The sequence below is a fragment of the Nycticebus coucang genome, chromosome 7 (assembly GCF_027406575.1).
Source record: "Nycticebus coucang isolate mNycCou1 chromosome 7, mNycCou1.pri, whole genome shotgun sequence".
NCBI classification, from domain to species: domain Eukaryota; kingdom Metazoa; phylum Chordata; class Mammalia; order Primates; family Lorisidae; genus Nycticebus; species Nycticebus coucang.
In genome coordinates this window covers 100,429,316-100,445,012 of record NC_069786.1, presented here as the reverse complement: position 1 = coordinate 100,445,012, position 15,697 = coordinate 100,429,316, and the positions used below count along the sequence as shown (strand labels likewise).

The following is a 15,697-nucleotide window of genomic DNA, read 5'->3' as shown; positions in this document are numbered from 1 at the left end:
AACAGACACGGTCAAATCACAGAACATTCCTGATTCCTTCTCTAAGGGTAGAAGAACCAAGCAACACTTGCCCAGACTTTTCAGAATTGCTACGAATCAATGCTTCCTAAGTGCCTCTCAATCTTTCCCTTTTTAAAGTATTTATTGTCACATTCATACCTCAATTTCACCACTGTTCTGTTGGATCTGCAGGGGATAGATATAGATGGTGTCTTCTCAGTTCACAGATTAGTATAAAAAAAAAATCCACAACTGGATCTGATATACTTCTCAAGATCATGTGCTTCAAGATTGATATGACTGGATGATATGACTGGATAAAGAGTTTTGAGTTCTTGAGACGGACATGAAGTGCATTTTTTATACAGGAGGAATACAAATAATTGTGACAAGGAAAGAAGACTGTGTTAAATTGGATTCATGGTCTCAATTCTTGATTTGTTTATAAAAATTTGCCACGTAATTTTTACAAAAAGGAAAAAGAAGCTGTAGAAAACAGAGTAACAGCAGTATGCCAGATACATAATAATCGATTAAGGCTTGTGTTCTTGAAACTGGAGTCGAAGAACCCTGGGGTTCAGAAATATTTTCAGAGGTCTATAAGCTCCATATAACAAATTTTAAAGTTCACATTCTTATTTCTATAAATTTTTTAATTACTTGAAGCATATTGGGGACGACCACCTTGTAACTAATATCATTACTCAATTCTGGTAGTCACAATGAATTGGTATCAAGTGACCATCAGTGACTGTTCAATTTATATTTTCAAATTACAGATTTCCAGAATTAAAGATAGATTCATAGGAATTTTCAGATGCTCTAGAGCAGTGCCATATAAACACAGGCCAATAGAAGTCCTTGACTTGGTTAGTACAAAAACCAAGAGGAAATGTTAAAACAATTTAATAGTAATTTGATAGTCTATTTAATTTAATAAAAAATATGGGGGCTTGTATTTTTAACATCTTCTTTTACTTTTTTTAGAACTGCTTTTGCTAAAGCCACCAGTAACCTCTGTATCATGGAATATGATCTATGCTACATAAAGCTTTCCTTAACTGCTATGTTGACTTAACTGTTGACAAGAAAATGGACCGTGGTAAGCTGGATTCTTGGTCCCAATTCTTCATTCACTTATACAAATTTACCATGTGATTTTGTAAAAAGGAAAAGGAAGCTGTAGAAAAGGCAGAGCACCTCTTCAGCCTATTCCCTTCTCTAAAATAATATCCCTCTACTTTGTGAAGCCAACTGCTCATTCTGGGTTCTCCTACCATTCAAACTCCTTACAAGATGTTCTTCCTCTATCTTCTTAAATGATAATGTCCTCTAGGACTTCCTGACTTCTACCTTCTTCTCTTCTCATGCTCATATTACTCTCCAAGAACTGCCAATACGACACTGTCAAATCCTAATTTCTAGCATAAACCTCCCTTCTGAATTTTACATGTAGAATAACTCTACCTAAATCTCCCACAGGTACTAAAAAATCAGTTTAATTACCTGAAAACCTAGTGATCTTGTTGCACTAGCTAACTGTGAATGAGATGACCAAATATCAGTCTCCATAACAAACCTAGAAATTATTTTAGACTCCTATGTATCTACACATTATGTTCCATACTACACAGTAAGTACTATCGATTCTACCTTCTACCAGGAGAATTTAAATTTTTACACTGAAAAAATAATAAAAAGGGAAAAATAATATGAAATTTTCATGCATCTCAACAAGTTTTTAGAGTAGTGATAAGCTACTCTCAAGTTAAACTACAAAGGTAAAATTCATTTCCTCAGGTTTGCTGATATAAAATATGCGTTTCTTATTTTCACATTTAACTTGCTAAAACAAATATGTAACTAGTAACCACTAATATTAGCCTGCTAATGATTTTGCTTTAAGTGTCAAAGAACATTACCTTCCTTATATACATAGTCATTATTAAGCCATAGAAAATCAAGAGCTATTTCTACACTTTGTGTATACTAGAGACTTATTAAATATAGGTTAAATTTAGGGGTTCATGTGCATTGGTCCATTTTAGTAAAAGCATCATTTAGAATTATAACCAAAATTACATTTAAATAAAATGATAATTTTCTCATGAGTATTCATACATTCCATTTTTTCCAAATCTACATATAAAAAGAGATGCTTGCCTTTTTAACTAAATAAAACACCTCTAAATTTTATTTTCTCTATGAATCAAAACTTTTATTCTGAAAAGGAAGTTTACTCTGAGCTCACTGCAAAACTATCTATTTCAGTCATATTCCAGATTTAGCAGGACAAAGGGCAACAGCAGGAAATGGAGCATCACCAAGGTCCAAAACAAACTTGATTTCACTTAGGGAGAAAAAACTCAGATCATTATTCAATATAATTGAGCACTATGCTTCAAAGCAAAACTAAGTGCAGATTATAAATTATTTAAGACACTAATGAGCATAGCTTCATTATTACTGATAAAAATAGATTATCTTCTATTATTATACAACATAAAGACAAAATGGAAGTGATCTTGATATACACATTCCCACAAATACATTTGCAAAATGCATATAAGATTACACTTTTATATCTCTTACTCCCAAAGCACACATACGATTTAAATACAATAAATTCATTGTTTCCTCAACAACAAAAATTATTTGTAAAATAATTATTTTTTCCATTGGAAAGATAAGAAAACTGAGATATAAAGAAACTAGGTAACCTCCGAGGTCCTTAATATCAGAAGCAGGATGGGGACAAAATACTGGCTCTAATACTGTGCAGCTTTACAAAACTATCTGGTATGAATTAAATAAAAACAAAAAAAACTAACAACAAAAAAGAACCATGAATTTCAACCTACACTACCACATTTTAAAATGCCATGCTTTTGAGTCAATTTGTATCTTTTTTTTTTTTTTTGAGACAAAGTCTCACTATATCGCCCTCAGTAGTGCTATGGCATCACAGTTCACAGCAACCTCTAACTCTTGGGCTTAAGTGATTCTCCTGCCTCAGCCTCCCAAGTAGCTGGGACTACAGGCGCCTGCCACAACGTCCCACTATTTTTTTGTTGTTGTTGTTGCAGTTGTCATTGTTGTTTACCTGGCCCAGGCCAGTTCAAACCCACCACCCTCGGTACATGTGGCTAGCACGGTAACCACTGTGGTACAGATGCCAAGCCCAATTTTTATCTTTTTACTCAGTTAATGAATTTGATATCTTACACCAAATAAACCAAAAATAGAGAAAACTTATCTAAGAATTTGCTGTTTCTCTCATCTACACATTCTGAAACCAACTGTACTCACTCCTAAATGACTAAATGTCCAACAGAAACAAATCCTTATCCCTTTCACAGTAGCTGAGACAGGAAATTTATGATACATATATGTCATGTAAATAGATGAATTTCAAAAAGTTATATATTATTAGAAAAACAAAAATTGTTCTCAGCACTGTCTCGGACCTTCAGCACATTAAGAAATGAAACAAAGTCAAAAGATATAGTGAATAACATGGTGCCTACCACATATAATATAAATTAAAACCTTTAGACATTAAAAAAAGTTATTTTGGGGCAGTGCCTGTGGCTCAAGGAGTAGGGCACCGGCCCCAAATACCAGAGGTGGTGGGTTCAAATCTGGCCCCGGCCCAAAACTGCAAAAAAAAGTCATTTTGCCTTGTACACATCAGAAAAATATGCTCAGACAAGTAGTAGTTAGCTATCGAACTAAAATCCAGATACAGATTAAAACTGTTCAAATTAATGTTTAACTTATAAAAGCATAAGAAATGTATTGTTGGCAGCGCCTGTAGCTCAGTGGGTAGGCCACATACACAGAGGCTAATGGGTTCGAACCCAGCCTGGGCCAGCTAAATAATGACAACTGCAACAAAAAAACAGCAGTTTTTGTGGCAGGCGCCTGTAGTCCCAGCTACTTGAGTTTGAGGTCGCTGTGAATTGTGACATCATAACATTCTACCGAGGGTGATATTGTGAGACTGTCTCAAAAAAAAAAAAAAATAATAAGGAGGGCGGTGCCTGTGGCTCAGTCGGTAAGGCGCAGGCCCCATATACCGAGGGTGGTGGGTTCAAACCCGGCCCCGGCCAAACTGCAACCAAAAATAGCCGGGCGTTGTGGCGGGCGCCTGTAGTCCCAGCTGCTCGCGAGGCTGAGGCAAGAGACTCGCTTAGCCCAGGAGTTGGAGGTTGCTGTGAGCTGTGTGAGGCCACGGCGCTCTACCAAGGGCCATAAAGTGAGACTCTGTCTCTACAAAAAAAAAAAATAAATAAGGAAAAGAAATGTACAGTTAATCATTAATCAAATCCTTGACCCTGGGTGGGGATGACCATTTGGAGATAAGAAAACTTCAGACTCAGGTGGCGCCTGTGGCTCAGTGAGTAGGGCGCCGGCCCCATATACTGAGGGTGGCGGGTTCAAACCCAGCCCCGGCTGAACTGCAACCAAAAAGTAGCCGGGTGCCTGTAATCCCAGCTGCTTGGGAGGCCGAGGCAGGAGAATCGCGGAAGCCCAAGAGCTAGAGGTTGCTGTGAGTCCTGTGACATCATGGCACTCTACTGAAGGCGGTAAAGTGAGACTCTGTCTCTACAAAAGAAAAAAGAAAACTTCAGACTACATAATTTGAATAAGCAGTCCTTTTTCTTTTTTGAGACAGAGTTTCACTCTTTTGCCCAGGCTAGAGTGCTATTGCCTCACCCCCCTTTCTTTGAGCTCACAGAAAGCGCAAAATCTTGGGTTCAAGCAAACCCCTGCTTCAGCCTCCAAAGCAGCTGGGACTCATGCACCAGTCATAATACCTGGCTCATTTTTCTATTTTGAGTAGACATGAAGTAGACTCCTCAGGAGTTCTTGCTCAGGCTCGTCTTGAAATCCTCAGGTTAAGGGATCCTCCTGCCTCAGTCTCCTAGAGTGCCAAGTTTACAGGCATGAGCCACCACACATGCCCTGAATTAGTAGTCTTAACCACTGCTGAAAGAATCTTCAGAAAGCAGGAATGGTATGAGATCAGAAACCATCTTGCAAACCACAAAGGAATGATAAATATGTGAGGTGAGAAATATGTTAATTTGCCTGATTTGATCATTCAACAAAGTAAGCATGTTAAAACACGTGCCGCATAAATATACACAATTATTGTTAATTAAAAATTTTTTAAAAAATAAACTCTAAAGTGTTATACCCATGTTCTTTTCAAATACTGAGTCTAATATATGGGGACACAGAGACTAAAAACTGAAAGTAGGGCAGCGCCTGTGGCTCAAAGGGATAGGGCGCTGGCCATATATGCTGGAAGTGGCAGGTTCAAACCCAGCCCCGGCCAAAACTGAAAAAAAAAAAAAAAATGAAAGTAGTATCTTATTTCTACTTAAAGGACTTAATCACTAGAATTTAGGCTTGTAACTGTACCCAGGCTAATAGGTAGAAGATGTAGTTATATATTTCATTAGCATTCCTTTCACCAAGCATTACCACCCAACGGTTATTTCTGAGGTAGTCCTACTACACCTACTTAACTTTTATAATGTTCAATGGCAACTTTTAAAACATTATATTACACTGAAACACTGTGATGGCACCTTAATATTGACTAACTGCTGGGGTGGCACCTGTGGCTCAGTGAGTAGGGCGCCGGCCCCATATACCGAGGGTGGCGGGTTCAAACCCGGCCCTGGCCAAACTGCAACAAAAAATAGCTGGGCATTGTGGTGGGCACCTGTAGTCCCAGCTACTCGGGAGGCTGAGGCAAGAGGATCACCTAAGCCCAAGAGCCGGAGGTTGCTGTGAGCTGTGATGCCATGGACTCTACCAAGGGCAACAGAGTGAGACTCTGTCTCAAAAAAAAAAAAAATATTGACTAACTGCTAACACACAGTGGAGTACCTACAGTGAGGTTAGCACTGTGACAAATATGAAAGGTGTCTTAACTTTACTGCTCTGAAACAGTCTTTCATAAATCTTCAAAGTTGTTTTCTTTAATCAGGTACGTATACACTGTGTAGATAGCACGCCAAATATGGCAGCAAAACAATAGGCACTGTTTAAACTTTAAGCATGAAAAATTAACTTGATACTCAAAACAACTGATCACCTTGAGAGGATGTTAGTAAATCAAGCTTTCACTGTGAAAACTGACGAAGAGAATTTGACAGAATCAAACATATACACTGCATCCCTTCCCTTGAAAGAACTGTCTTCAAATCTTAATGAAGGGACACTTCTCTAGGTATTCTACTTACAACTGAAGAAATGATAGAATTATACAGTTTTGCAACATCCTGTAATTAACACAGACAGGTAAAAATCATTGATAGCCACTATACTTACAAATTATTCACCCCTTACAAATTATTCATGTTGTTTAGAACCTGAATTAATCAAGCCTCTAGATCTGCCAGTTTACAGACACCAGAAGAAAGGAACAAATAAATGAAATGAAGGGAATTCAATGAGCGAAATCCAAGCTGTAGAAAAACTCTAAGGTCAAAATCTGGTTTCAACAAATATGTAACAATGAACAAAAAAAATGTGGTGAGGGGGAACCTATAGATTAAAAGCTTTGGGCGGCACCTGTGGCTCAGTGGGTAGCGCACCAGCCCCATATACCGAGGGTGGCGGGTTCGAACCCGGCCCCAGCCAAACTACAACAAAATAGCCGGGCATTGTGGCGGGTACCTGTAGTCCCAGCTACTCGGGAGGCTGAGGCAAGAGAATCGCCTAAGCCCAGAGTTGGAGGTTGCTGTGAGCTGCGTGACGCCACAGCACTCTACCATAGGCGTTAAAGTGAGACTCTATCTCTAAAAAAAAAAAATAATAAATGGCCCAGCGTCTGTGGCTCAAGCTGCTAAGGCACCAGCCACATACACCTGAGCTGGCGGGTTTGAATCCAGCCCAGGCCTGCCAAACAACAATGCCATCTGCAACCAAAAAATAGCCAGGCGTTGTGGCAGGTGCCTGTAATCCCAGCTACTTGGGAGGCTGAGGCAGGAGAATCACCTAAGCCGAAGAGCTGGAGGCTGCTGTGAGCTGTGACGCCATAGCACTCTACTGAGGCAGACAGCTTGAGGCTCTGTCTCAAAAAAAAATAATAATAAAAATAAAAGGTTTAACAGACATTTTCAACAAAATACACACAATGTATTTTGTTGAAATACTGACCCAAACAAACTGGGAAATAACATTAACTCAAACAGTGGGAATATGAGATGATGACACTAGCAGGAAAGTTTGAATATTGACCGTGTATTTGATAACTTACGAAGAATTATTGTGTTGGGCGGTGCCTGTGGCTCAGTGAGTAGGGCGCCGGCCCCATATACTGAGGGTGGCGGCCAAACTGCAACAAAAAAATAGTCAAGCGTTGTGGCGGGCGCCTATAGTCCCAGCTACTCGGAGGCTGAGGCAAGAGAATCACCTAAGCCCAAGAGCTGGAGGTTGCTATGAGCTGTGACGCCATAGCACTCTACTGAGGGCAATGAAGTAAGACTCTGTCTCTTAAAAAAAAGAATTATTGTGTTGTAATTGTTTTTTAAGAGAAGATATTTTAGACATGTTTTTAAATGTTTATAGAGAAGATGATAAATTATCTCAGATTTGCTTTAAAATAATTCAGGAGTAGAGACAGGGAAATTGAGGGTTACAAATGAACAGTGACTGAACATGAACTGACAATTGTTGAAGTTGAGTGACATACAAAAAGGGTTCACTATAATACTTCTTTGTGCACGATGGAAAGTTTCCATAATAAAAGCTTAAAAAAGAAAGAACTATAAAGTGCCATGTAATAATCCACAAAATAAGTACAAAAAAACACTTCTCCCTCAGAGGTCTAAACAAACAGAAGTCTTACTGGTAAGTTAAACAACCATTCTCCTTACACACACACACACACACTCAACAAATGATAAAAACTGAGACCCAAAGAGGTGTTCCAGATTACAAAACAAAACAGCAAAGCCAAAACTAGATTCTACAATTATAAGCCCATTAAGAGGTCTAAGATCTAAGCAGTCCTCAAGTTGTGTGAAAGCTCATCGTAAGTATTTTTTTTAAGCATCTTAGAAGTTTGTCAGGTAGAAAAAAAGGTCAGGTGAGTTGAAGGGCTAAATGTTAAGAGTAGGAGCAATAAAGGCTAGAGAGCACAGAGAACCGGGAATAGTATTTGGTAACATCCTCACCAAAGAGAAGATTTAAATCTATGAGGTATATTTGATAGTTACTTGATTCAAGATGTCTGCAGAAAAAAAAATGTCTAGTTTACAAGTAGCTTACTCATGAACTTATGAATCATATAATTATAATTTTAAATAACTAATCTTTGAAAACAAGTGAATAAAAATTTAAATCATAAGTGCACAAATTATTTTATTTTATTTTTTTTAGAAGAGTCTCACTCTGTCGCCCTTGGTAGAGTGCTGTGGCGTCACAGCTCACAGCAACCTCCAGCTCTTGGGCTTAGCTTCAGCCTCCCAAGTAGCTGGGACTACAGGCGCCCACCACAACGCCCGACTTTTTTTTTTTTTTCAGTTTGGCCATGGCTGGGTTTGAACCGGCCACCCTCAGTATATGCAGCCAGCGTCCTGAGCCACAGGTGACGCCCAAATTATTTAAATCTTCAATTATTTGCATGTCCAATAAGAGGCTTCAAAGCTTGACCATTTGGGCCTTTGTTATTGATAGGTATTTCAAAAGAGTAGGGATTCGGGCGGCACCTGTGGCTCAAGTAGTAGGGTGCCGGTCCCATATGCCAGAGGTGGCAGGTTCAAACCTAGCCCTGGCCAAAAAAAAAACACACACACTCAAAAGAGTAGGGATTCATATTTATATTAAATGTCATTAAGAATAAAATTCACAGGCAGCGCCTGTGGCTCAGTGAGCAGGGCGCCAACCCCATATGCCGAGGGTGGCGGGTTCAAACCCAGCCCCGGCCAAACTGCAACAAGAAAACAGCCGGGCGTTGTGGCGGGCGCCTGTAGTCCCTGCTGCTTGGGAGGCTGAGGCAAGAGAATAGCGTAGGCCCAAGAGTTGGAGGTTGCTGTGAGCTGTGTGACGCCACGGCACTCTACTAAGGGCCATAAAGTGAAACACTGTCTCTACAAAAAAAAATAAATAAATAAAATTCACTATATGCCAATGAACTATACTATCTTTTTAATAGGCATTGTTATTTAAATAAAAGGTTAAATCTAACTAGAAACAACATAACTAAGACAATGCAGCCTCATTTACTTTTGTCATTCTGAAAACAGTAAAATCTAAGTATTAATTTTTTTTTTTTAAAGATATACATAAAAAGAAGGCTTTATCTGCAGGGGAACAGGAATTTAATCGAATAGGCCGAATCCCATGTCATTTTCAAACTACAGGACATTTGTACTAAAAATTACTTTAATTTTAGCTACCATGTGTTAGTGACAATTTTCAAAATTGTCTGGTGAATTGTATTCTTTTTTATGGGAAGAGTTGTCTATTTTTACAAAGACATTTCTGGCATTAAATGACACAATACTAAAAGCTTAAAAATCCATATTAAATAAACATTTCAAAGCATACATTCCTTAGTAGTCATAGTAAATATCAAGGAAATCAAAAAAAATTCCAGTGTAATCTCTAAAATTTAGTATTACAGATAAATGACACCATTGTTACAGAGTAATTTGCTTTTAAAGAGCTGAAAGTATTTTTTTAAAAAAGCCTGAAGGGATAATGCAAAAACAGAAGCTGTGACTTGAGAACTTCACACAGACTTTTAAGATCAAGATTGTTTCTCTGACCCTACTATCAAAGTAGTAATGTAGCTACTCACTTGAAAAACATGTTTTTGGGTTTTTTTGTTTTGTTTTGTTTTTCTGAGATAGAGTCTCACTATGTTACCCCGTGGTAGAGTGCCATGGCATCACAGCCCACAGCAGCCTCAAACTCTTGGGCTCAAGCGATTCTCTTGCCTCAGCCTCCCAAGTAGCTGGGACTACAGGCGCCCACCACAACACCTGGCTATTTTTTTGTTGTGGTTGTCACTGTTGTTTAGGTCGGGCTCAAACCCGCAAACTCCGGTCTATGAGTTATGGGCACCACCCAAAACACATGTTTTCAAATAGTACTCTTCTCAATAACCTAAGATCAGAGTTATGATTTAAAAATTCATATAAAGAAAGGAGGAAAAAGTAAATGGTGACTCATGCGTGTAATTCCTAGCACTCTGGGAAGCTGAGGCGGGTGGATCCCTGGAGCTCAGAAGTTCAAGGCCAACCTGAGCAAGAGTTGAACTCAGTCTCTACTAAAAAAATGAAAAACTGAGGCAAGAGGATCGCTTCAGCCCAAGAGTCTGAGGTTGCCGTGAGCTATGATGCACTCTACCAAGGGCAACAAAGTCAGACTTAAAAAAAAAAGTCAATAAATAAAAGCATGAACTTGAGTCTGAAAGTGTTGAGTTCCTCTGCTACCAGCTACTCATTTAACTCCCGAATTAGTTTTCTCATCTGTAAAAGGGGATAGTTCTACTCACTCAGAAGGATTGTAGTGAGGATCAAATTAGATAATGCTCATAAAGTTCTAACACGGTGGCAATCACATACCAAGATCCTCAACAAGGACAGCGCCTGTGGCTCAGTGAGTAGGGCGCCAGCCCCATATACTGAGGGTGGCGGGTTCAAACCCGCCCCGGCCAAACTGCAACCAAAAAATAGCCGGGCGTTGTGGCAGGCGCCTGTAGTCCCAGCTACTCGGGAGGCTGAGGCAAGAGAATCGCTTAAGCCCAGGAGTTGGAGGTTGCTGTGAGCTGTGTGACGCCACGGCACTCTACTGAGGGCCATAAAGTGAGACTCTGTCTCTACAAAAAAAAAAAAAAAAAAAAAGAATCGCCTAAGCCCAAGAGCTGGTGGTTGCTGTGAGCTGTGACGCCACAGCACTGTACCGAGGCTGACAAAGTGAGACTCTGTCTCTAAAAAAAAAAATACCCTCAATCAATAACCTTTTTTCTCATAATTAACCTTTTAAACTGTATAAAAAGGTTATTGATTGAGGGTATTTTTATAAAATGTTTAATGCCCTCCTTGCAAAAAAGTCTCTTCTATCCCTTTTTCACTTGCGGGAAAAAAAGAAAAGCACAAACAAAAATAAAAATATTTTTCTCTTAATGGAATAATTTTACTTCCATAATTTTAGGATTAGCTGGGGATCATAAGTATCAAATAAAAACCTCACCCTACAGTTTTTAATAGTATGTCAACACATATGTGTTCAAACCTGAGAAAAACAGAAAATCCCTTAAATTTTTTAAGTTTGGAGCAATTAATATGACTGAATACACTATTATCCACAAATAAAGTGATAATAAGGCCAGTCATAAAAATTTATATTATTTTAAAGCACAGTAATAAAAAGGAAAGTGATTACCTTTGTACAATAAAGCATCCAAAGTTCAAAGAGTCTCTCTCTGGATGCCATTCTGGCTTTCACTCTGGCACTCTAATTTTTCCTCAAAAACATTATGTTCAAAACCACAGCGTGTTCATTTTATTTTCCAAGTTTTTCAGCCGTTAAAGCTCAAAGCAGTAAAGAAAACAAAAAGTGAAACAAATAGACTGTCTTCTGGTGAATAAAATGCAGTTTCACCAGTACACCAACATATCTTCAGCAATGGTAGCTGGGCAATTAAATCTGTGAAAGAAAAATGCCCAAAGGTTAGAAAAAGAGACCATATTTTTAAAAACCTAGACTTACCAGAAACTAAAGATTTATCTGCTTCATGTCCCATTAACAACCAGCTAAACTTGATTACATTTCAGAGAAACTTGTGCTTCAGGAAAACATCACAGCTAACAAAATGTCACATCATAGAATCCTGAGGCGGGCACATAAAATTGAGTCCAATGATAATAAAGAACAAAACTCCATTCCCATTCTCATATTTTCTACAGACGATAAAGAAACATACCTCAAAGTCATATTTCAAACACCTAAAATCTTTTAGAATTTTCTAGTCAGCTTCTTAAAAGTTGGGAATGTTTGCAGTGTTGCAGGGCAGGGCGTGGGGGGAGGGGGAAGGGGGAAGGAATTCCTGACTTGTTTGTTTTAACAGCCCTCGGAGAGTGAAAGTCAGTCAGCCCACCTGGCCTTCCTACCTCTCCATCCAGGAAGAAAGGAACATGCACACACCGGCAAAGAAAACTTCCCAGAAAAGCCTCCAAGTGCTTTGGGGGGATCTTTAAATTTTCTCGTCGCATCCCAGACAACCGAAACAGACAAACTTAAGGTGCGCCAAGCTGCCATGAGAAGCTTTAGAACCCGGGCAACGCAAGTTCACAGTGTCCCCTGACCCCGTGATCCCAGCCCGACTACGTCGTGACAAGCCCGCGACAGGCTCGCCCCCCTCACAGTCGCCCCTCACTCTACAGCCTCTGCACTGCCAAGAACCCGGGCGCTCCAATTTCTCGCCACGTGGCTCCTTCTCCCCAACCACACGCTTCGCCTCACCGCGCTCAAGTCTTGGGCTGCGCCGCAGCCATCGTGCCGCCGTCCAACTTGCTTCCCTCACCCACTTCCCAAGGCAAAACCCGTGTCACCCGGCAGCCAGGCGGGCGGGCGGGCAGGATAGGGAGGCGGGGCGCGAGGGCCGGGAGGAGCCTCGGGCGGGCCTGCCCCCTTGGCTAATCATTTCGGCAGCTAAACATTTAACCGGCCCTCGGGCTGCCGCTGCTCAATGGTCGTGTAGGCTGGGGAGGAGCCAGGTGAACTGGGGCCCCGCCCCCGCATACCTGCGCAGCCGCAGTGGGCAGGGCTCCTGCAGCCCATCCCGCGACTGGCGCCAGCTCTGGGATCGGCCTTCCCCAGTCTGGACGCGAAGGAGGACAGGCGTGCTGACGTCGACGCTCCGCCCATGCTAGGGAACTGCCCACCGAGCTTTCCACTGATGCCGTCATTTCCGCTAGTCCTCTATGGGCTGGAAACCCTACGATGATAGCTAGCGGCTATCTTGTTTTCATTTCTTTGTGGAAATGGAATTGGTCCTGGAAATGTATAGTAATGTAAAAAGGCAGCGCGCTCGCACACACACACTCACAATACCCCAAGGAAAAAACCCTTTTCCCTAATCGTGTTTGTGCCTCGTACGTTTCACCATCGCCAAAAGTCAAGTCCAAAGGGCTTATTTTACCTCCACTAAAAGGCTGCAAAAGGGTTTTGCTAGTTCAGTCAAATAGTCTATGAAGCGAGTGTATGATGCCCCATGATCATATCAATGTATACAGTTATGATTTAATAAAAAAATATAAAAAGAAATATGACGTTTACTAGCTAGCGACAACTTTCAGGGGGTTTCTGTTTTGTTAAAAGGATGAAAAAACGCGAAAGACTAATCACTTGTTAAACCTAAACATTTAAAAAAACTTTACAGGGTGAAAAATCCCAAGTATATGCGAATGTAAATGAGTATAATGAAGCCCCATATACCTTTTCCTACTTCAAAAATGATCAGCTAATAGGTCATCTTCTTTCATCTATAGCAGTGGTTCACAAACCTTTCCTATAAAGAGCCAGGGAGTAAACGTTTTAGGTTTTGCAGCCATCCTGCTTACAACTTGATTAACAAAAGTAAGAACAGTATTTTCTGATAACGTGAAAATTAGACGAAATTCAGGTTTCCATGTTTAGGAAGTTGTACTGTTACGCCCATTCCTTTAGTGTTATCAATAGCAGCTTTCAATCCAGGCTGGCACAATTGAGAGTAGTTGCTTGCAAATTATGCCTTCAATTTTTTATACCGAAATTACATTTAACATTCACATTTTCTCCTTGATTGTCCAGCAGGTATGTGAAACTTAACATGTCAAACTTTCAGGAGATGGAAGACTTCTTGTGGGGTCTCTCATTTTAGTAATTAGCAACTCCATTTTTGCAGTTGCTCAGTCCAAAAACCTAGAAAGTGTACTTGCCATCTTTCTCATATACTTTACATTCAGTCTAATCCTTTCAGCTATATATTCAAAATACATCTAACCATTTCTTTACTCCACCACCACCTTAATTTGTTACTACTAAGTCTTTTCTGAATTATTGTGATAGTCTTCCAAATTGTCTGCCTGCCCACTGCCTATGTTCTCCTCCTTTACCCATGGATTACTCTCAACATAGCAAACAGAGTGGAATTTTTTTTTAGAGACAGAGTCTCACTTTGTCGCCCTCGGTAGACAGTGCTGTGGAGTCACAGCTCACAGCAACCTCCAGCTCTTGGGCTTAGGCGATTCTCTTCCCTCAGCCTCCCAAGTAGCTGGGACCACAGGCGCCTGCCACAATGCCTAGCTATTTTTTTTTTTTTGCAGTTTTTGGCCTGGGCTGGGTTTGAACCCGCCACATCCAGCATATGGGGCCGGCGCCCTACTCCTTTGAGCCACAGGCACCGCCCTGCCTGGCTATTTCTTTGTTGCAGTTTCTCCCAGGCCAGGTTCGAATCCGCCACCCTTGGTATATGGAGCCCTTGTCTAACTCACTGAGCCACAGGCGCCACCCATCAACAGAGTGGAATTTTGACATAAAAGTATCACTTGTCTGCTAAAAAAACCCTGATGGTTTCCCATCCCACTTAAAAAGGCCCACAAACACCCACTTTATTTTCCTCTCTGACTTCTCCAACTAGTCTGGCCTTCCCTTATCTAATTCAAGACATAGGACTTCTTTGCTTTCCCTCAAATGCACACAGGATAGCCACAGGAATTTTCCCATGCTATCCCCTCTACCTGGCCATCTCTTTCCCCAGATGTCTGCACACAATATTCAAGACTCTGTTCCAGAATCATCTTATCCATAAAGCATTCCAAGACCCTTCTTTATACACCAGCAACCTCTGTTCCTCCTTACTCTATTTTTCACTACAGCACTTATCAGCTAACATATCATTTGTCTATTGTGTGTTCCCTCCTAATACAATGTGAAAGTACCATGAAAGCGGGGATATTGGTGCAGTGCTTTATCTTTAGGCCCTTGAATAGCAATTTACACGCAGTAGGAACTCAAGAAATATTTGCAGACTAAATGAATGAAAGAAATCACCTGTTTTACTTTATGTCTCTATACTGTTCCATCTCCAATCTTCCTGTAAGCTGTTAGTTTACAGCATGTTGGACTCTAAAAGATGAATTACTAAATTAGAGTAAAAAGAAATACATAGGTTGTCCTTAAGCAAAGGTTGATAACATCATATACATTGCTTTTCAAACTTGCAAGTACGTACTAATAACTTGGAGATCTTGTTAAAATGCTTATTTTGATGCCATAGGGCTGGGATTCAATGGGTCAGCAATCTATCGAGCTCCCAAGATGCCAATGCTTCTGATTCAGAATTTATACTTTGAGTAGTAAGGTTCTTAAAGTTATTAGGAACATTTGTTTTAAAGATAGTAATGGTAGATTTGCATGGATTCATCCACCTTTTGTTCCCCTTGTGACTAATGATACAGATATTGAAGAGATGTATTCTGTGGCTGCGACACAAAAGCAAACCTACTGCTACAAGGAGGCATTGAATACCCACACATGACATTAGTGCAGTTATGGCCAGGCACAGTGGCTCATGCTTGTAATCCTAACACTCTGGGAGGCCAAGGCAAGAGGAACACTTGAGCTCAGGAGAGTTCAAGACCAACATGAGCAAGAATGACATCCTGTAACTACTAAAAATAGG

General features: G+C 40.3%; 1 protein-coding gene across 6 annotated transcripts in view; it reads right to left on the bottom strand.

Annotated features, from left to right (window-relative positions):
* The window catches only part of NBEAL1 (neurobeachin like 1), a 226,669-nt gene extending 214,064 nt beyond the window's left edge, over positions 1–12,605 (bottom strand). For 5 of the 6 annotated variants that reach the window (XM_053596936.1, XM_053596939.1, XM_053596938.1 and 2 more), the window contains exons 1-2: positions 12,496–12,605; positions 11,416–11,679 (exon numbers count right to left, since the gene is read on the bottom strand). In XM_053596936.1, coding sequence (XP_053452911.1) covers positions 11,416–11,466 — 51 coding nt within the window. In that variant the 5' untranslated portion in view covers positions 11,467–11,679; positions 12,496–12,605. Of the gene's footprint in view, positions 1–11,415; positions 11,680–12,143; positions 12,404–12,495 lie in introns of those variants that run through there. The other variant, XM_053596935.1, reaches the window with a different exon arrangement.
* Positions 12,606–15,697: the final 3,092 nt, after the last annotated feature.